General features: G+C 41.5%; 1 protein-coding gene across 7 annotated transcripts in view; it reads left to right on the plus strand.

Moving 5' to 3' along the window:
• The first annotated feature begins 5,390 nt into the window (after window positions 1–5,390).
• Window positions 5,391–21,873, plus strand: part of NKTR (natural killer cell triggering receptor) — a 51,866-nt gene continuing 35,383 nt past the window's right edge. For 5 of the 7 annotated variants that reach the window (XM_055134717.1, XM_055134718.1, XM_055134722.1 and 2 more), the window contains exons 1-6: window positions 5,391–5,556; window positions 5,708–5,788; window positions 17,584–17,658; window positions 18,294–18,401; window positions 19,299–19,343; window positions 21,016–21,103. In XM_055134717.1, the coding sequence (XP_054990692.1) occupies window positions 5,731–5,788; window positions 17,584–17,658; window positions 18,294–18,401; window positions 19,299–19,343; window positions 21,016–21,103 (374 nt within the window). In that variant the 5' untranslated portion in view covers window positions 5,391–5,556; window positions 5,708–5,730. Of the gene's footprint in view, window positions 5,557–5,707; window positions 5,789–17,583; window positions 17,659–18,293; window positions 18,402–19,298; window positions 19,344–19,646; window positions 19,675–20,176; window positions 20,195–21,015; window positions 21,104–21,873 lie in introns of those variants that run through there. The other 2 variants (XM_055134720.1, XM_055134719.1) reach the window with 2 other exon arrangements.

Here is a 21,873-nt window from a genome sequence, read left to right on the forward strand (position 1 = left end):
GTAACCCCTGAGCATCGCTGAGTCTGGCCAAAAACACAAACAAAAAATATCTACTAGCATGTTCTGACCTCCCCAACAGCTACAATGAAAAAGACAAATAATGTCCCTACTCTTAGGAAAACTTTATTTTTGTGTCAGCATAATCTGCCTTTATGGGAGACAGATAATAAAATATGTAATCAAGAAATGTTCATGTGATAATAAGTGCTCTGCTGAGAATTACAATGGGGCGATGTACTAAAGTGTGTCTGTGTGAAGAATTTAGATTACGGGGAGTAAGGGATGACCTACCTGAGGAGGTAGCACTCCAACTAAGAAAGGGACATCAAGAAACCAGATGTGCACACTAAGGAAACTAGAAGTACAGACAGAAGCAAGAACTCTTATGCAAAGACCCCTCATTCCAGCTGCTATTTTTTTTAACTCTAGAGTTCATTAATAGAGCTGTAGTCACCTATGTGGTCATCAATTGAGTTAAAAACTTAGTATTTATGGGCCAGGGAGATGATTCAACAGGCTGAGCACAGGCTGTGCATGTGGGAGACCCAGGTTCAATTCCTGCCACCACATGGTCTCCCAAGCACTGCCAGGTATGGTCCACAAATAGAAACAAAAACAAATACAAAAAGCAGCTGCTTTAAGTTTTTTTTCTTTTCGGGTTACACCCAGCGATGCTCAGGGGTCACTCCTGGCTCTGCACTCAGGAATTACCCCTGGCCATGCTCAGGGGACCATATGGGATGCTGGCAATCAAACCTGGGTCAGCTGCGTGCAAGGCAAACGCCCTACCCGCTGTGCTACCACTCCAGCCCCTTTTTTTTTTAATTTTAAGGAGGCCTTTACTCTTCCTTGGTTCAGTCCCTGTACTTGGATGCACAGAGAGGAGGAGGGACACTAGGTCATGCTTTCAGGAAGCTTCTAGTCTAGCAAAAAAAAAAAAAAGGTCATTCTCAGGTGTGTCTAAGGGATGGAACGCACCAGAGTTGCCTGAAAAATTGTCCTGTTACAGTAGATAGAAGGTTCAGGAAGATTGCTCTGTAGTTGAAAACCTGCCTCACAAGCAGGCGGGGAGAGGATAGCTGGAATAAAGAAGGGATCACTAAGAAAATGATAGTTGGAGGAATTGGTCAGGATGGGAGATGTGTGCCAAAAGTAAATAAAGGACCAAACATGATAACCTCTCAGTATCTGCATTACAAACCATAATTCCCAAAAGTAAAGAGACAGTATGGGGAATATTGTCTGCCATGGAGGCAGGGGGAGGGTGGGAAAGGTGGGGGATATTGGGGATATTGGTGGTGAGGAATATGCACTGGTGGAGGGATGGGTGTTTGGTTATCGTGTGATTGTAATTCAGACGTGAAAACTTGTAACTATATCTCAGGGTGAATCAATAAAATTAAAAAATGTAAGAAAAAAAGAAAAATTGTCCTGTTATTGAGGCTGCAGAGATTCTATGTCAAAATGATCAAGTCCCACTTAGATTTCATAGAAAAAGTCTCTGCTTTTCAATTTCAGGAATTCAAGAGCATTCAGGACTCTCTTTTTTGTCTAAAACAAAAATAAAAGTGACCAATTGTAGCAGATGCTATCCACATCTAGCTCTCATTCATTAAACTTTGGTCCAGTTATCACAGGTTTAGGTTTTTATGGTCCAACCAACTCCCAATACTCCATACCAGTATCCCTAATCTTTGTTTTAGAGCCACACCAGGCAGTGCACAGGGATTACTCCTGGTTTTGCGCTCAGGGATCACTCCTGGTGGGGCGCAGGGGACCACATAAGGTGTGATGGATCAAACCTGGATTGACCACATGCAAACCAAATGTTCTACCTGCTGCACAATCTCTCCAGCCCTTCTCATTTTTTATTCCCTCTCTTCTGGCGACTATTCATTGTTGTTACAATAAGTGGAAGTTGCACACCTCCCTGGCAGTGATGCTCACGTGGTGATTTTTATTTATTGTTGGCTGTGGTGCTTCTAGGGGTTGCACATCAGCTTACAGTGTTCACACATTTGGCTGCAGTGCTCAAGAAGCTTTGAACACCTTTACATGTGGTGCTTGCACACGTGCTGGCCAGGGTCCACACTTTTAGTTAATATGCAGTTATAACTATAGTGCTTGCCCAGGGGTGACAGGATTGGGGGGCTTCCGAGGTACTCAGGTGTGCCTGCAGAAGTCATACTACCTGGATGAGGTGCTCACACATCTTTTCAGTTGTGCTTACACACATCTGGTTGTAGTGATGCCAGAAATTGTTTGCAGCACCGGGAATCAGACAGCAGAAATCTGCTTAGCCCCTACAGAGCAGATCAGAAAAATCTAGGGCTTACCATCCTGGAAATAGCTCCTACCCAATAATGATTCAGGACTTGTATTAATATCTCCGTTCCCTCACCCCTGCATGGGGACAATTCTGAGCTGTTTTTTCCACACACGTTGCCAGAGTTTCTCGGAAAGATTAAGCCTCAATCATCCACTGTGTAAACTAGTTTAACAGCATCCTTCATTGACTACCTTCCTTGTTTTCTTTCCCATTCTTGAATGAAGTTTTTGGGGACCACTTCCAAAATAAGCAGTTTGCACCCAAATCATTGTCTCAGCATCTTGTGAGGGAAAGTGAAACAGGATAATACCAGTTGTCTAATGCATTACCCTTGGCAGGTAGACCGGGATGAATTGACTCAGTCAATATAAATGCTATCAGCAACAGGCAGAAGAAAAAAAAAATTTAACCATTAAATTATTTTTATCTTTTTAAAAAATTATTTTTATTTTTATTTTTTTGCCACCTGCAAAAACTAGTATCCAGAGGATTAGGAATGCATCTGAACACAAGGGTTCAAACTCTCAGTCTTTCACCTGCAATATAGACTCTTTGCCCTGTCCCCCTTCTTGCCCCATTTCACTCTTTCGTTTTTGTTTTGGGGCCACTCTCAGCAGTGCTCAGGGTTTACTCCTGGTTCTACTGAGCAGTAATTCCTGGCAGGCTTGAGGGATTTTATGGAGTGCCAGGGATCGAACTCATTTTGGTAGTGTGCAAATGCCCTACACTCTGTCTCCTCATTTCACTTCTTTCAAACCTGTAAATGTTTACTGTCATACTGTGAACAAAATAAGACCCAAGAACATTGGAGCTTCTAGATTTAGTCTCTGTTGATATGAAACTCGGCAGATTGTTTTTTTTTTTTTTTTTTGCTTTTTGGGTCACACCCGGCGATGCACAGGGGTCACTCCTGGCTCATGCACTCAGGAATCACCCCTGGCGGTGCTCAGGGGACCATATGGGATGCTGGGATTCGAACCCGGGTCGGCCGCGTGCAAGGCAAACGCCCTACCCGCTGTGCTATCACTCCAGCCCCGAAACTCGGCAGATTGTTGCTCTGAATGAGATACTGTACTTTCAGGGAGTTAAAACTGGCCATTTCTCTAGGACTACCATATCTCTAATGGCATGGAAATGCCAATGGAAAATTGCCCTTTACACATGTGGCTCAGTGGCACACAGTCTAGAAACTAAATAATCCTGATTTTTAAATGTATTATAAAGCTTCAAGAGTCAAAACACTGTGCCAACTGATGTCCATTAGGATGATGGATTATGAAAAACAATAAGAAGCAAAAACTAGCACGTGTTAGCAAAGTATGGAGAAAGGGGAATGATTATGTACATTTGGTGAGAATATAAAATAGTGTAATCACTTGGAATAAGCAAAGAGGCAGCTCCTCAAAAATATATATATATATAATAAGTACATATCCCAGTAATTCCACTTCTACTCTACATCCAAAAGAACAGATATAAGGTCTCAGAAAAGTAGGTACACTTGGATTCATAATAGCTTTACTTGCACAGCAGGTAGGGCATTTGCCTTGCACGTGGCTGACCCAGGTTCAATTCCTCTGTCCCTCTCAGAGAGCCTGGCAAGCTACCAAAAGTATCCCACCCACAGGGCAGAGTCTGACAAGCTACCCGTGGCATATTCGATATGCCAAAAACAGTAACAACAAGTCTCACAATGGAGACATTACTGGTGCCCGCTCAAGCAAATCGATGAACAACGGGAAGACAGTGTTACAGTGATAAGGTGCACAGTAACCAAAAATAGAAAGTCTAAGTGAATATAAAGTGATCACTGTCACTGTCACTGTCATCTCATTGCTCATCGATTTGCTCAAGTAAGAAGAGGAAGGAATGATTGACATGGCAACTTTCATGTTCTGTATATTTGTTCACAATTTAAAAAAAATAATTTTTTGGCCACACCCAGTGGTGCTCAGGCTTTACTCCTGGCTGGCTCAGGGACCATTTGGGGTGCCTGGGACTGATCCCTGCAAGACAAGCATCCTACCTGCTGTACTATCTCTAACCGCTGTACTGCCAAGAACTATTTCAAAAATAAACTGGTGTGGCATTGGAATAAGAGATACATAGACTGGAGCTGGAGGGATAGCACAGCGGGTCGGGCCTTTGCCTTGCACACAGCCGACCTGGGTTCATTCCCAGCATCCCATATGGTCCCCCAGCACAGCCAGGAGTAATTCCTGAGTGCATGAGCCAGTAGTAACCCTTGTGCATCGCCGGGTGTGACCCAAAAAGAAAAAAAAAAAGATATGTAGATTAATGGAACAAAATAGAGTTCAGAAATAGACCTACACAAAGCCAAAGTAATTCAATGGATTGCTTTGAGTAATCCATTGAGTCTTTCAACAAATGATGGTGCAACTACTGCATATCCCTTCAAGGTTTAGGGGCTCAGGAGGTGGGGGTGGAGAATGAACCTCAAGTTCTGACACCATCAAGAAAAAATCCAATCACTCTTAAATTTACACGTAAATGGCAAGACCACAAACTTCTAGAAAAATCAAGAAAATCTCCATGATGATGGGCAGGTAGCAGTGGGGGTAAGAGGATGTTAGCAACACCTGGTGGTGCTGGCGGGGGAAGCGGCGGGGGGCGGGACCGAGTGTGGTGCTGGAACTGGGTCAGCTGCGTGCACAGCACAGCGCCTAGGCAGTAGACAGCTCCCCTGCACCATCTCTTGGGTCAGCTGAATCGCGTCACTTGCACACGGCTGCGCCCCCAGCCGCAAAGAGCAAGCATCCGGGAGGACCCGGAGGTGCGCCCCGCAGCTCTCGAAGCCCGCGAGCGGAGCCGCGCGGGCTAGGGCGCAGGCGCCGGTTGACAGCCCCGGAGACGCGGCCCACGGAGGCGGGGCCCGGAGCTCCGGCTCAGGTGAGCGAGAGCCAGACTGGAGGCTCCGGCGCTCCCGGACACGCCCCCGCGGCGCCCCTGGTCTCACCCCCCCACACCCCCGCCCTCGCCGGGGCGAGGATCTCGCGGTGTTTGTCCAGGCTCTCGCGGGATTTAGCGTGGCACTGGGAGGCCGGGCGCCGAGGGGCGGCGGCGGCGGCGGCGGCGGCAGCGGTGACTGAGGGGGGCGGCGGCGGCGGGGCGGCAGCGGTGGTCCGTTAGTGGCGTTGGGCGCCGGCCGCGGTGGCCGCGCTTTCTCCTCGGCGCTCGGGGAGCTGCTCGGGCTGGAGGCCAGCCAGGTGAGGCGCTCGCCCGCCTGGGCAGCCGGGCAGGGACCCCCGGGGGCGGGTGGGCGGCCCCCCTCCCCCGGCTCTCCGTCCCGGCCTCCCTCCCGGCGCCGCCCCCGCCCCGGCTCCCGCCCTGACCGCTCTCCTCCCCCTCTCCCCCCAGCTCTTGCCGCCGCCCGGGTCGCGATGGGGGCGCAGGACCGGCCGCAGTGCCACTTCGACATCGAGATCAACCGGGAACCGGGTGAGCGGGGCCGTGGGGGGGGGCGCGCGCCGGGGGCCCGGGCGGGCCTTGGGGGGCGGGGGGCGCGCCACTCCCCCCCGGCTCGGAACCCGGGCCTGGTCCCTCCCCGAACCCCGCCTACCCCTCGGCCGCGGGATCCTCCGGTGCCTGGCCCCTGACGAAAAGAAGAGAAGAAAGCGGGGCGCAGTTCTTCCCGCGCCTCCTAGGGGTCTCGGGCCGGGGGGCGCGCACGCTGCTCAGGGCCCTGCCCCTGCGGCGTGGGCCCCCGCGTACTTATCTCCTGACGGCCCGTGGCCGGCGGGGCCCGGGCTTTGGCCGCACCGTTCCGCCCCGTCGTCCCTCCCCGGCGGGACTCGGTCGGTCCCGGGGCCGTGACTCGACGGGCCGATCCCGGGAGCGCGCGCGGCGCAGGTAGCCGCGAGGGAAGACGAGCCTTTCGTGGGTCGGGCTAGGCTGGGAATAAAAGTTGGGTTTGCGCCTTCCTTCCTTCCTTCCTTCCTTCCTTCCTTCCTTCCTTCCTTCCTTCCTTCCTTCCTTCCTTCCCCTCCCTCCCTCCCTCCCTCCCTCCCTCCCTCCCCCCCCCCCAAGTTCTGACAGAAGACAGGTGAGGGGTGTTTGTGCTGCATCTGCTTGGGCACTTCAGCGATGGAGCAGTGAAGAACACAAAGGCCTTGTCGTTTGTTGCCCTGTTGAGAGAAAACTAGCAGTAGAGGGGAAATGCAGCAGTGGTGTGCAGGAGGGGGTACTGTTTTCGTGTGTGTGTGTGTGTGTGTGTGTGTGTGAGAGAGAGAGAGAGAGAGAGGGAGAGAGAGAGAGAGAGAGAGAGAGAGAGAGAGAGAGAGAGAGAGAGAGAGAGAGAGAGAGAGAGACATCGCTGGGCTGGTGATACTCAGGGCTTTCTCCTGGTCAGAGAGAGAGAAAGAGAAAGTGTCTGTATCTGTCATTGCTGGTGGTGCTCAGGGCTTTTTCCTGGTCCTCTTGAGAGAGAGAGAGAGAGAGAGAGAGAGAGAGAGAGAGAGAGAGATCGCTGGTGGTGCTCTCCTGGTCCTCTTTAGAGATTTTGTGTGTGTGTGTGATCTCTGGTAGAGCTCAGGGCTTTCTCCTGGTCCTCTTGAGAGATTTTTTGTGTGTGTGTGTGTGTGTGTGTGTGTGTGTGTGTGTGTGTGTGATCGCTGGTGGGCTCAGGGCTTTCTCCTGGTCCTTTTGAGAGAGAGAACGTGTGTGTGTCTTTCTAGCTGTCTGTCATCGGTGGTGGTGCTTAGGACCTTCTCCTGGTTCTTTGGTCAGGGATCACTCCTGGCTGTGCACTGGGGAGCTGTGTGTGATGGAGGGAATTGAACCCGGCTAGGCCATATAGGGCTTTACTGCTAAATTCTCTCTGGTTACTAGAGGGGTCAGGAGAGGTCACTTTGAGAACGCTATAAAGCCAGTGTATGAAGGAGATAAGGTGAGAGGTTTGGATGCCTTTGAGAAGAGCATTTCTGCTCTATTTTTGTTTGTTTGTGGGTACACCTGGCAGTGCTCAGGGCTTTCTTCTGTCTTGGCACTCAGGGTTCAACCTGGCTGACTCTAGGAACCATTTGTAGTGCCTGGGATCAACACATGTGAAGCAAGTGTTGTGAAGCAACCTTATGCACTATGACTCCAGTGGAGAAGAGTGTTTCTGATAGACAGAATTAAAATAAAGGTTGTGGGGCTGGAGCGATAGCACAGCGGGTAGGGCGTTTGCCTTGCACGCGACCGACCCGGGTTCGATTCCCAGCATCCCATATGGTCCCCTGAGCACCGCCAGGGATAATTCCTGAGTGCAGAGCCAGAAGTAACCCCTGTGCAGAGCCAGGTGTGACCCAAAAAGCCAAAATAAAATAAAATAAAATAAAGGTTGTGGGAAGGGAGTCCAGGCTGCAGCCCTGGATGGCTGGGGAGGGGAGAGGCCAGCAGGCAGTGTCTTATAGGCTGTACCAGGGATGTAGGACTCAGGAAGATATTAGGTTTTGAGCAAAGCAATTATGTGATCCTACCAATTTTGTTAAAATCTTTTAATCTTTTGTAATTTAATAGATTATAATCTAGTATGTTGAATCCTTTCTTCAGACCAGCAGTTTATTATTATTATTTGTTTTTGAACTAAACTGGGCATGCTTAGCAGTTACTCCTGGCTCTGCACTCATTAATTACTCCTGGCTTGGCTTGTGGCACCATATGGGGTTGCCTGGGGATCGAATCTGGGCTGACCACCTCCAAGGTAAGAGCTGTACCTGCTGTACTATCTCTCCAGACCCTATTATTATTTTTTCCTTGCCTTGTATTGTGCCAATACGATTCAATCCTAGGCACCCCATAGGGTTTCCCTCACCCCCAGCACCACCAGGAGTAATCCTTGAGCTCAGAGCCAGGAATAAGCTCTGAGCAGTACAGACTGTAGCCCCAGCACAATCCTTCCCCCAGTAAAAATAGCAGACTTCTGAAAAGTAAAGCAAAAGAGTAAAGCAAACGAGTTACATATGTACCCAAGTAAACTACTTTTTTTCTCGTACATGTTTATCCTAGAATTCAAGTAACCTTTATTGTGAGTAGTCTCCACATGTGCTTGATAAGGGTTAAATGATTTTCAATACCCAACATACAAAGTAATTTCTTAGAAATTCTGGTATAAGTGACTAGCACTCTTGAGAACATTGAGTTATATTTAAAACAAGGAACACTTGTATTGTTCTAAGTTGGGAATTGGCAATTTCACATGATTCAATCTCTTGTAGGACTTTCAGTCTGTTTTCTAGTTGGAAAATACTTGATTTTTATATAACTTTTAAGGGCCATTGTGAGGCCCTTAAAAGTGAGGTGTGTCCTGCTTTTAGAATTTAACCTTTAGTTCGTTTATCATTGAGTATATAAACAATTATTACTCTCAACTTATATAGTTAATAATTCACTTGATTAAATGTAAGTGGTTATCTATTTACATTGATGAGCAAAAATCCCTTAAGAGGGACCATGTAGTCTATATTATGAGTGAACAGAAATATTAATAAAAATTGAGATGAATACCACACAGTATGTATTTTGTTTGTTTGGGGGCCACATCTGGTTGTACACAGGGTCTGCGCCCAGGGGTCACTCCTGGCAAAACTCAGAGGACCATATGTGTGTGGGGAGATTGAACCCAGATTGTCTGCGTGCAAGGCAAACGTCCTACGTACATTGTATGTGCATATACTGACATATATACTATCTGTCCAGCCCCATATCGCCCTACTTTTTATATGCACTAAGAAAAAAACTCATTCATTTGTAATATTCACTTTATTACAGTGGCCTTGACCTACAGTATCATGTGTGTAAGCCATGCCTGTTTAGCAATTTTTCTCTTTAGGTTTGATAAGATAGTTTCATTTGAAATAACTCCAGAACTGTTCTTTTTAAATTTTAGAAAGTTTTATCCAATATTTTTGTTTCTTTTAAGTCACATTGTTATTTATTCTGGAGTGAATTTGTGATTTTTAAGAAATTAGCTTAGCGTTTCTAATGTTAAATTTATGTGATAAGAATTTATGTAATTACTAATTTAATGTCTTTTTATTTCTGATAATGATGATTTGTTCCTTTTACCTTGTTAGGTTGTTAACTTGAAACTTTGCTGGTATGAAAATGAAATGCTGGGGCTGGAGCGATAGCACAGCGGGTGGGGCATTTGCCTTGCACGCGGCCGACCCGAGTTCGAATCCCAGCATCCCATATGGTCCCCTGAGCACCGCCAGGGGTAATTCCTGAGTGCAGAGCCAGGAGTAACCCCTGTGCATCGCCAGGTGTGACCCAAAAAACCAAAAAAAAAAAAAAAGAAAAAAAAAAAAAAAAGAAAATGAAATGCTATGTATCTCCCTGAATGTGAGGAAATCCTCAAATTGCGTGCGTCCACTGATTTTAATATTGTTCATTTTCTTTTTTTAAGTTTTTTATTTTATAAAGAAGTATATAGACCCCAGTCCCTCCCTCAAAGCTGAACCGAAATAATATATTTTGTATTGTTTGTTATGAAAAACCGCTGAAAATGCTCCAAAAAAGTTTCCTTAGAGGAAAGAGTGTGAAGATTGTTGTATTTCACCCAGAGGCCATTAAGTCCTTCTATAAGAGATCACTAACATGTTGTTAAAGGTTGAGTCTTGTGTGGATATATATACATATATATGTAAAATTCCCTCTAAGATTGGTTGCCTTTTACTTTGAACCCCATCAGATGTGGTGTGGTACTCTTGGAATATGGGTGGTGTGTGGTATGAAGCATCATTTGCGGCTATGTGGTCTAGAAATAGGTTCACTCAAGTGTGGAGAGTGGCAGTGAGTATGGTGGGGTTAAGTTCTGAAGGTTTTCTGCTACCAGGGCTGGATCTCTTGGAGCAGGGAGGGGTATCACCCTGTGGGGCACCCGGAATGAAATAGCCTGGCTCGGGGTTGGGCAGCATGGTTATGGTGTCATGTTTAAAATTCTTCTGTTGAAATCAATGTATTTTTGTTTTTTCAGTGACTACTCTAGAGAATCCAGATTATCTACTTTGATTTTTCAGTTGAGCCTGTCATTTCTTAAGGCTCATTAAGCTTGGTGATCTGTGCAACTTTCCCATCAGATTTTCTGTGATTCTATTGGGCTGACAGTACTATGTAATTTGGAAGTATGCAGCAGCTGCATGGTCCAGGAGCCATAGATCTAGAACAATTTGGTGGCTTAGCAGTTTTGATGAGGTTCAATTGTAGAGTTGGGCTCTTTCTCTGTTGGAGAGTGTCAGGGGTGACACAGGCTGCTGTGCCTTCAGGCAGAAAGAGGAATTGCTTTCCCCTCTTCTTAGACAACCCCAGAGTTCTCAGCCTCACCAGTCTATCTGGGAAGATTTGGTGGAAACCCACAGATAGTTATTAACTTCATACATTTACATAGATAATATACTTTGATTTATACTTCTATATTTTATTTTTGTCATTTGGTCAATATATATATATATATATATATATATATATATATATTTAAAAAGAGTAGCATTTTTTATTCTCCCAGTACAAAATCCAGTCTGGCATCAGGCAATACATTCAGCTCTCTAGTCTCTATGATTTTGATAACTTATTTTTTGTTTTATAATTTTGACATTTTAGAGGAATGTTGCCCCCTACCCCCCAACCACCTTTATTTCGGTGTACTGAACTTAACCACTGAGCTGTATTCAAATTCCCCAGCACAACTAGTAGTAAGACCTGAGCACCTCTGGGTGTGGTCCCTCCTTCACTCCAAAAGCAAACAGACAAAAAAATCAGCATATATGTTTACTGCTTAAGATTCACATGCATCCAAGAAATTAAAAATACACTTGTAGTAAATTAAATATTGTGATGTGTTTATATGTGATACCGAAAAATTAGTCCTGAGAGTTAGATAGTGCTTGAGTACTACTTATGGCCATGGGTAGGCTACTTGTATAAATTTGTAATGTGAAATGGAAATAATAGTTTGCAGTTATATCCTAAAGTGCTTCTAGAGGTCGCAGGTATGTAGTATGACCAGATTTGTTCAATGCTTCTTCTGTTCCAGTCTCTCACCCTGAGTTATATAAGTTCAGTGGACTGAACTATTTAAATGATATCTTTTTTATACTGACAAATGGGACTGCAGTATAATAGTGCCTACATAATAATTAGAATAATTAATATAACCACCTGTATTATAGATTGTATTTTTATAGCATGAATTTACTCTGATGTACTGGATTAATTAAATAGGACCACGATTTTAATTAGCATACTTACGGTGTTATAATACAGTCAGATAACAAGGAGGGGAACTAGTGGTGTGAGAGAAGGAAGGGCAGTTGAACCAGTACTGCTATTCAGTTTTGGTCCTTATAGTAGTTTATAGCAAAAAAAAAAAAAAAGGATTATCCTAATGATAGTGTCATTTGTCTAATGACAGTAGGTATGATCAGTTATAGGATTTGTAAATGACTTTTAGGTTAAAATGAGCTTTCTCTGCTCTTAAAGAATTATTTCTGGGCTAGAGAGATAGCACAGGGATTAAGGTTCTTACCTGGTGTGCAGCTGACCCATATTTGATTCCCCATGTCACATATAGTCCCAGAACACCACTAGGAGTGATTCCTTGAGATTCCTGAGCATAGCCAGCTGTCTGTGGTTCAAACTCCTTCAGTCTCCCCCACTGCCCCCACCCCCCAAAAAAAACACCAGAAAAGAAAAAAGAACTGTTCCTGTTGTACCCTGTAATCCTGTTTAACCACTCCATTTTCCTAGGAAAAAGACTGTTTTGTTGTGAGTGGGGGGTTGGGCAACACCCAGAATGCTGAGATTTGCTCCTGGTTCTGTGCTCACTTCAAACTCAGGGAACCATATGGGGTGCTGGAGGATCAAATCTGGGTTGGCCACATCTCTACAGCTCTGTTTTGAGGGTTTATTTTTTTTGTTCCACACCCACCAGTGCTTAGGACTCACTTTTGCTCTGCACTCAGGGATCACTTCTGGTGGTGTTCTGGGGACCTTATGTAGTGTCAGGGGTCAAATCAAATATGAATCTACCATGTGTACAGCAAGCACCTTATCTACTATACTGTTTCTCCAGCCCTAGTTCTGAATTTTTGCTTGTACTGCCTACAAGATACCCGTGTTTGTTGGTTGATGTGTTATAGGAAACTTTATTATAGGACTTACTCCTGGCTTTGCACTCAGAGATTATTCCTGGTAAGGCTTCGGGAACCTTATGGGGTGCCAGGGATCAAACTCAGGTCAGCTGTGTTCCAGAAAAAATGCCTTACCTACTGTATTATCTCTCCAGCCTTCCTGACAGACACCGTCACTGTCACTGTCATCCCATTGCTCATCGATTTGTTCAAGCAGGCACCAGTAACGGCTGCATTGTAAGACTTGTTACTGTTTTTTGGCATATTGAATATGCCACGGGTAGCTTGCCAGGCTCTGCCGTGTGGGCACTAACAGACACCAGATGTTGAAAAACTATGGTTTGGTTCATAAGCTTTATTCAAGCTACTCTTGATTGTTATGTGTCATGTGATATTTCATTTCGTAGATCCATGTTTTAAAATTTAGTTTGGTGGGAATTAAAAGTTCATCTTATAGGTAGAAATAATCTTTTCTCGTTTTTCTGGCCTTTTTTTTTTTAAGATTCTTCAGTGCATATAGACATTTTAAATTAAGAAAGCATTCTAAGCCTTTGTCATGCCTTGAAAAACTGGTTTATCTTTTTCTTTTTCTCCCACTGGTTTTAAAATTATTTCTCTAAATTTGGCAGTGTTTGAGTCTTACACGATAATATTGAGGCTGGAACAATTTGGCTTTGCTCTATTTTTTTTCTTTTGTTCTTAACATACTACTAGAGACCAGAAAAAGCCTTTGAGAATCTTTCCCCCGTAAGATTGAGAAATCAATCTTCAATAGAAGTTTTTTCTTTTTCATAGTTAGGGGTAAAAAAATTACTGATAACTATTGGTTTCTTGACGTTGCACCACTTAGAGGGCTTGCAGCTTCTGTTCATATGTATAGGAAAAACTGAAAACATTTGAAACTTCAACCAGCTTTCTTCTTACATATTTTTTTCTTTTTTTGTTTTGGTGATAGACCCAGAGCTTCACATATAGGAGGCTTGTACTCTTATCACTGAATCAACATCCCTAGGCTGCATAGATTTAAAAAATAAAAAGAATATTGAAGTTAATATAGTCCTAACTAAAAGAAAAGCCTAAGTTTTTATTTTGATTACGTCTTACATCCTAGAAAAATAACCGTCTTGGAGGAATCCAAAGACCTAAGTATGTTCATCTAAGTCTGCAAAACTTAGTGATCTTAAACTTAACCTTCACCTAATCATTTCCCAGGGTTTTATGAGAATTAATGAAAAAAACACACTGGAAAATTGTTTTTATAAAATATAAAGAGTGGTTATTTCATGTTACTGATACTAATTGTGGGTTTTGTGTGTGTGTGTGTGTTTTGGGTCACAGACGAAGCTCAGAGGTTACTCACTCCTGGCTCTGCACTCAGGGATTACTTCTGGTGGTGCTCGGGAGAACATCTGGGATGCCAGGGATTGAACCTGGGCTGGCTGTGTGCAAGGCAAACACCCTCCCTGCTATACTATTGCTTTGGCCTCACTAATTGCATTTTTAAAAATTCTGAATTGTCCCATAAATCATGCTGTTTCCCCTTTAATTTCCTTTATCTTTTTTTTTTTTCATTTGTTAGAAAGATCGACTAGAAGGATTTTTTTATTTGTTTTTGTTTTGGGAGCACAGCTGGGTTTGCTCAAGGATTACTCCTGGATCTGTGCTTAGGAATTACTCTTGGCAGTGCTCCAGGAATTGGACCTGGGTCGACTGCATGCAAGGCAAACTCCCCACCCACTGCACTTTCACTTCTGCCTAACAAGTTTTGAAATTGTTTATTAGGTTTGACTTCATTAAAACTTCACCTGAGTTCCTAACTGGGTAGTTTGAAATGTACTGATTCATGGCCTTGTAAATAAGCCTCAGTCATGCAGAACTTGGTACCACTTACCTGTATAGCACTGTCACTATAGCGCTGTCATTCATTGTTCATCGATTTGCTCAAGCGGGCACCAGAAACGTCTCCATTGTGAGACTTGTTACTGTTTTTGGCATATTGAATACACCACGGGTAGCTTGCCAGGCTCTGCCGTGAGGGCAGATACTCTCAGTAGCTTGCTGAGCTCTCTGAGGGGGACAGAAGAATCGAACCCAGGTCAGCCGAGTGCAAGGCAAACGCCCTACCTGCTGTGCTATTGCTCCAGACCATTTACCTGTATATTGTTACTTTAATTCTAATCATCATTATAGTTTGGGTAAGAGTGAGTATAAGCTGAAGCCCTATTTTTCTCTCCCACTAGTTACATCTCTCTGAATGTATATTACTTCAAATAAAAAATATCCGACTGGGGAACTTTAAAAAAAAAAATACTGTGGGCCACAGAGATAGTACAGGGACTAATGTACCTGCCTTGTAGGCAGCTGGCCCTATTCAAACAACACCTAGAACGACCCCTGTTGGTAGTCTCCCTAAAAAAAAAAAAAAAAAAAAAAGTCGAAAAAGCTACAGGTAAAAATGTTGGCACAGGAAACTCTTCTTATAGGACATCATTATTTACCTTTTGTCCCTTAAGGATGTCTGTTATGCAGTATCTTTGTTTCATCCTCAAAGGAACTGACTTACGTAGCTAGGAAGAAATTAAAATATTTTAGTGGTTACTAAATATATATATATATATATATATATTTTTTTTTTTTTTTGCTTTTTGGGTCACACCTGGCGATGCACAGGGGTTACTCCTGGCTCTGCACTCAGGAATCACCCCTGGCCGTGCTCAGGGGACCATATGGGATGCTGGGATTTGAACCCGGGTTGGCCGAGTGCAAGGCAAACGCCCTACCCGCTGTGCTATCTCTCCAGCCCCGGTTACTAAATATTTTTAAGTACTAATTTTTTTTTTTTTAGTATTTTTATTTATTTATTTATTTTAAAACTTTTTATTAAATCACCATGTGGAAAGTTACAAAGTTCTCAGGTTTATATGTCAGTTATACAATATTCAAACACCCATCCCTTCACCAGTGCCCACCACCAGAAACCCCAGTATACCCCCCGCCCCACCCCCTACCCCCTACTGTATAACTAATGAATTTCACTTCATTTTTTCTTTACCTTGATTACATTCCATAATTCAGCACAAAACTCACTATAGTTGTTGGAGTTTCCAACCAAGAGAGACAGACCTACTACATTTGATAATTAGTTTTTCATTGCTGGAAATGAAGAGATATGTAGCCCCACTGTTACAAGTACATAACTCTCTCTCTCTCTCTCTCTCTTTTTTTTTTCCTTTTTCCTTTTCCCTTTTTTTTTTCTTTTTCCCCCTCATCCCCCTTCCCGCGCCTCATAGTATGGTGTACGCCACGCCGCGTCGGCCAGCGTGGGGCTTTTGCTTAGTTCACAGTCCAGAGAGGTGGCTGCTACATTAAAAACCTTCAGTATTTCAACAAAAACTTACTGTTATTATTTGGAGTTTCCCCCCTAAGTCAGACCTGTTCAAAAGGAACCGTCTCACATTGCTGACAATTACAAATGTTAAGTCTCGCGGACGCTGCCGCGTCTGCGTGGTTTTGGATTTCTGTATAAAGTCCAGGGAAAATTCTGCCAGAAATTACATAGCCCAGCTCACAGTCCCAGTGCATTGCTGTAAGAAGTCTCTGAATTCAAAGTCTTTAGGCGCAGAGGGTCCGATTGGCGCTCAGCGGCTCCGGATTTATCTGGGCCGAGGGCGTGCCGGTTACGCCCCCTTAAGTACTAAATTTTTAAGTACTAAAATCTTTCAGTACTTAAAGTTAGTGATTAATATTTCCTAATGGTAAGTCATATCATTTGGTATCTGTACTGAATTCTTAATTCTTGGTTAGTTTTTATTTATAATTCCCTTTGGGTAAATAGAATGTTTATAATAGAAAATATTTTGTTGGGGCGGGAGCAATAGTATTGTGGGTAGGTCACTTACCTTGCACACAGCTGATCTGATTTGATCCCCAGTGTACCTTAAGGTCCTCTGAACCCACCAAAAGTGAATCCTGAGCACAGAGTCAGGAGTAAATATTCAGCACCACCAGATGTGGTCAGGAAAAAAAAAGGTTTTGTAGGAGGGAAATGTGACTCAGAAGAGTGATTTTTAAATTAAAACCTCATTTCTTTATTGAGCCTTTAAAGTCAAAACTATTTTATAATAATTTTATTTACCTTTTGCCCTCTTTCCAGATGTTACATAATATATACTATGTAATGGTGTTACTTTTTTGACAGCTGATGGAATGTGTACTTTTATATTGTTTTCAAATTTTCTGAGTTTTAGGGGCCATTAAACAGTGGATAAGGGTACATACCTATGTATATAGGATACATACAGTACTTCAGTGGGTTTGCCTTGCATGTGCCTGACCTCGGTACAATCCTTGGCATCCCATATGGTCCCCAGAAGTGAGAACCACCACATGTGAGCACTGCCAGGAGTAATTACCAGGTGCAAAGCCAAGAGTAACCCCTGAGCATTGCTGGTGTAGCCCCAAAACGAAACAATTTCTGAGTTTTAATATATGGCATAGAATAGTAGATGCAGTTCACTTTTCTCCTTTTTCTGTACTTGGGCCACAACTGGTGGAGCTGAGGGTTTACTCCTGGCTCTGTGCTCAGGGATTACTCATAGGGGACTATATGGGATGACAGGGATGGAACTGGGGTGGGTCTCATGCAAGGCAAACGCCCTGCCTGCTGTACTATTTTTCTGGTCCCACGGTTCACATTTTTAGAGTAATTATCGTTAAGTGTTTAAGGGAGTCTTCAGGCAAAAATGTGTGTGGAGCACTTCTGTGATATAGTTAAATAGAATCTCAGACTTCTTTTTCATTTACTTTGTACTGTACGGGAGGTTGGTTTTTGGGGATCATAATGTATTTTTCTACTCTCAAGTAACAAAGTGTGTTTTAGTACTGGATGCTACAAGAAGTGTAGTTGTTACTAGTTGTTCAGTTGTTACTTGGTTAAATTCTTTTCTAATGAATCTTTTCCAAAATGTAAATGAGTTATAAAGATGGACTTGGCACGGTAGGTTTATTCCGGTAACTTTATTCTGTTTTTCTAATTCTATTCTATTTATTCTGTTTATCCTATCTAAAATTGTGGCAAATGAATTGACTTGCTTATCTTTTTGTTTTTTCTGTGTTTTGTTTCAGTTGGCCGTATAATGTTTCAACTCTTCTCAGACATATGTCCAAAAACATGCAAAAACTTCCTTTGCCTATGCTCAGGTAAATGAATTTTTTCTTGTGAGAAGTCATGACATAGTCTTAATAACTTTCTTATTAATAAAGTAGGTATTCATTTCCTTAGAAGGAAACAGCCCCTAAGGGGCTGGGGATGTAGCTGAGTGGTAGAGCATTTGCCTTGCATGTTTAAATCCCTGTATTCTGTTTTAATCACAGTAGAAACAAAAAAAAAAAAAACAGTAACACTGAGATGAGTTTAGCAAATAAAATATTGCTTTCAGCACTCATGGTGGGATTAGTGCTAGAACATAGTATGTCTAAAACCCAACTATAAATAGCTTTGTAAATCCTGGGACTGTGGCTACATTTTTCTTTTAAGTTTCAAGTACGAAGAACAAGTAAAAAATTTTAGATTTATATTTAGATACATACATACATATATAATCTTTGCAACAACTCTGCATAGTTTTATTGGAATGATGATAATCATTTTCTAATCGTCTCTGATAGCACTTACAGTCTATACAACACAGTTTAACATTTATATGATGCTTTTTATTTGGGGTTATATAAGTGTGTGTAGGGGTGTGTATGTAGGAACTTGATACAGAATTAATTGGATAGTAATTTTCATAAAAGGATATGTTTCTAGCCAAACTTTGTTTTTTCCCCCTCAGGAGAGAAAGGCCTTGGGAAAACAACTGGGAAGAAGTTATGTTATAAAGGCTCTACATTCCATCGTGTGGTTAAAAACTTTATGATCCAGGGTGGGGACTTCAGTGAAGGTAGAGCTAACAGTTGTTATATTCGTATAACTCAGTTATTGGGTTTTAGTGTCTAATTGTAATTGACAATCTTACAATTAATTGTAGTATTCAATTGTAAATATTATTTCCCTTTTAGTATAATATAAGAATAATTGCTGGTTAAAAGATCGTTGTCGAACACATATTTTAAAAGCACTTAATTTTTTTTGTCTTATTTATTTTGTTTTTGGGCCACACCAAGGCTCAGGGCTTATTCCTAGCTCTGTGCTCAGGGATCTCTCCTGGTGGTGCATAAGGGAACTATGTGTGGTTTTGGGAATTGAACCGGGATCAGCTGTGTGCAAGGCAGGTGTCTTATCCTTGTGCTGTCTCTATGGCCCTTTTATATTGTTTTCATACAGCTCTCATACTACAGTTGCTTGGTGAATTTCCTTACAATGAATACCAAAACACTGATTATTTTTATTCTTACAGAATTTTGTTGTTTGCTTACTGTTTGAATCAAATGTTACAAGAGATCATTTTGAAGATAGTATTTTTTTATGGTAGGTTTTACTAAAAATGAAGATAAGGCCGGAGAAATAGTACAGGAGCTAAGTCGTTGCATGCAGGTGACCCCGGTCAATCCTCCAGCACAGCTGGGGTAGGTATAGTAATCCCCAGCACTGCAGGGCCTAAGCAGCACCACATCCTCAGACCCTGTTGGCCAAGAGTTATATGGAAGAGGCCTGTGGCCCTCCTTTGCATGACTTAGGAAGTCTCCCTCTTCTTCTCCACCTCCCAAATAAAGTGAGCTTAGATTCTTAAAATGTTAATTATCTGCAAACATTACAAGCTGTCAAGTTCCTTTAGCAAATAAATCATAAACATAATTTATATGTTAATTTTGAGTTTAATGTAGCTCATTATTTGCAGGTAATGGAAAAGGTGGAGAATCAATTTATGGTGGATATTTTAAAGGTAAGGTTTAATCTTTTGTGGTCTTTCATTTCAGTTCTGATATTAAAGCAAGAATGGTCATATACTTTTAATGAGAAGAGGTTACTTATAGTTCACTTTTGCATGAAACTAATGCTGCATGAAAATACTTTATTTGCATGAACTTGGGGATAAACTATATTGTAATGTATAACTTAATTTACAAGATTAATTAAGGCTAACTTTATGGTTAAACATGACTTTCAGCATGGAGGTTAGGCAACTATATACATGAAAACTCCTATCTTCCTGCCTAAAACTGTCAACATATTCTTTTGTTTATAGAGAATGTGGTCTTTTGCAAAATGAAAAGGTAAGAGAACAAAGCTCAGTAACACAAACTCCAATTCTGTTCCCTTGCACCCTTTCTAATAAATTTTTAGACAGTCTGGGTCAGGTTGTGGCTGGATTTCTATGTTGCTTGAAGACTTGGAAAATTCTGTATACTACTTCATACGTATTTCTGAATCTTTTTCTTTTCTCAATGGGTTATTAGTTCCATGTTAGAGAAAAGAATGTGTTGTGTTTTTTTTTCCTTAAAGCAATTTCATTGAATAAAAGTTGGTATTTCTTCCTTTCTCAAAGGTTTGTATGTTTTCTTTTGCATAATAGAATTACATGATTGTTTTTTATTCCTACATTAGTAGTATTTGCATAAATCTTAACTATTACACTTGCCCCAAAAAGCCTTAGAAAAGTCAGTTGCAGAGATTTATAATGGGATCCGATATTACTAGGTTTTAATGCCTTGATAGCTTCAGTGTTATAATAGTCTTTTATATTTCTTTTGGGGAAAATGGATTACTACTGTTTTTCAGAAGCCTGTTCCCAAGGTAATCATTTAAAAATTTTTTTTATATGTTTCTGTTTGTTCTAAAGAAAAATTTGTTTGTATCTTGTTAAAAGGAAACTTAAATTGATTTTCAAGATAATTCTTTTGGAATGAAAATTATTTCTAAGTGAGTTTTATGGCAGTTTTTGTTTTGAAGTAGTAAGCAGCAACTTTTTTGCTGTTAACAATTTGAAATTAATGCTGAGTTTACTTTATATGATTGTTTCTGGTGGCAGATACTTATGTAACTTAAAATTATATTTTGCCATTGGAATTTTTGTTTTTACAGGACTTCTTTCTTAGATAATTTTGTTATCAGACTGATGAGAAAGTCTACTTCAATTAAATTTTTTTGCTCTCAGAGTCTAGCATCAATTTAATTGAGTAATTTGCCACATAAAAATTAGGCACCGGGATTATTAAACTTCTTCCATGTATTCATTTCATTAGGGAAGATAATTGGAGATATTTGAGAAAATGAGTTTTGCTATAGGGACTTTACTAAAATTTCTGTTTTCCCTGAAAGTTAAGAAGTTTACCAGTTAGCCAAAATATGTTGCTTCTAAAAGTGACTGTTCTAAGGCTGTTTGTATAAAGGATTAAAATATATGTTCTTTTCCTCAAGGCTTTAAGTAGTATTTTGGTCTTTTTATGCTTTTGTTACTTGATTAGTTAAAAATATTTATTCTAAACATTCAGTCAAGTATCAGTACTGACCAGAAGAGGAATTTCATCTTTTACTTTCTGTTTATTACTATGAACATTACACTTTCAGAATAACTTATAATTGGAGACTGACGAGTTTGTGTTTTCTTCAAACAGATGAAAACTTTATTCTCAAACATGACAGAGCGTTCCTTTTGTCAATGGCAAATCGAGGGAAACATACCAATGGTTCCCAGTTTTTCATGTGAGTAGGCATAATTCAGAGATGAGCTTTTCTTAAACAGAGAAGCGCTGTTCATGAGAAAGATTAAACTAGTTTAATCTTAAACTAGTTTTAATACTAGAATTTCATCAACTTGAGTTTCATTATTCATTTCTTATGTTACAGTAACTGGTAAGCTTAATACCACCTCAGTGTTCAGCATATATCCTGGATTTAAAGAATGGCACTTAAAGGTTTAACTTGAAGGTGTACATTATTTTCATGTTCTGTTATCATCTTAAGAAATTAACTTTGACCAAATTTGGGGGCTTATTTTACCAAAGCTAGATTGGGACATGAGCTATTGATGAACATTAAAAAATTATTGATAGACTTAGATGAGATGTATCCTTAGCATGAACAACAGTTGATTTGAGTAAATCTTTGTGTAGTTGCTTTTTCTCTCACCGGATCTCTTTGAGCAAATTTGAGAGATTACAGTATTTTCTGGTGCTATATTAAGATAGGCAATATACTATATGGGAAACATTTTTAAAACCTTGTGAGATCTCTATGCAAAATTGAATCAACTGTTGTTGCTGTCATTTCCACCACAGCTTATAAAGATTATTACTCAGGGAAACTTCAGAATGTTAACTTTTTTAAAAAAAAATCTTTTCATGTACATTCATGCACAACAAAAATTTTTAATTCTAAAAAAAAATTTTTAAATTCTGAAAACCTTTTATTGCATATTTATTTAAAACTTCTCCAAAATCTTCATAATCCTGTGATTTTAAGATAAATAAATT

This window comes from Sorex araneus, chromosome 4 (assembly GCF_027595985.1).
Source record: "Sorex araneus isolate mSorAra2 chromosome 4, mSorAra2.pri, whole genome shotgun sequence".
In the NCBI taxonomy this organism is placed as follows: Eukaryota; Metazoa; Chordata; class Mammalia; order Eulipotyphla; family Soricidae; genus Sorex; species Sorex araneus.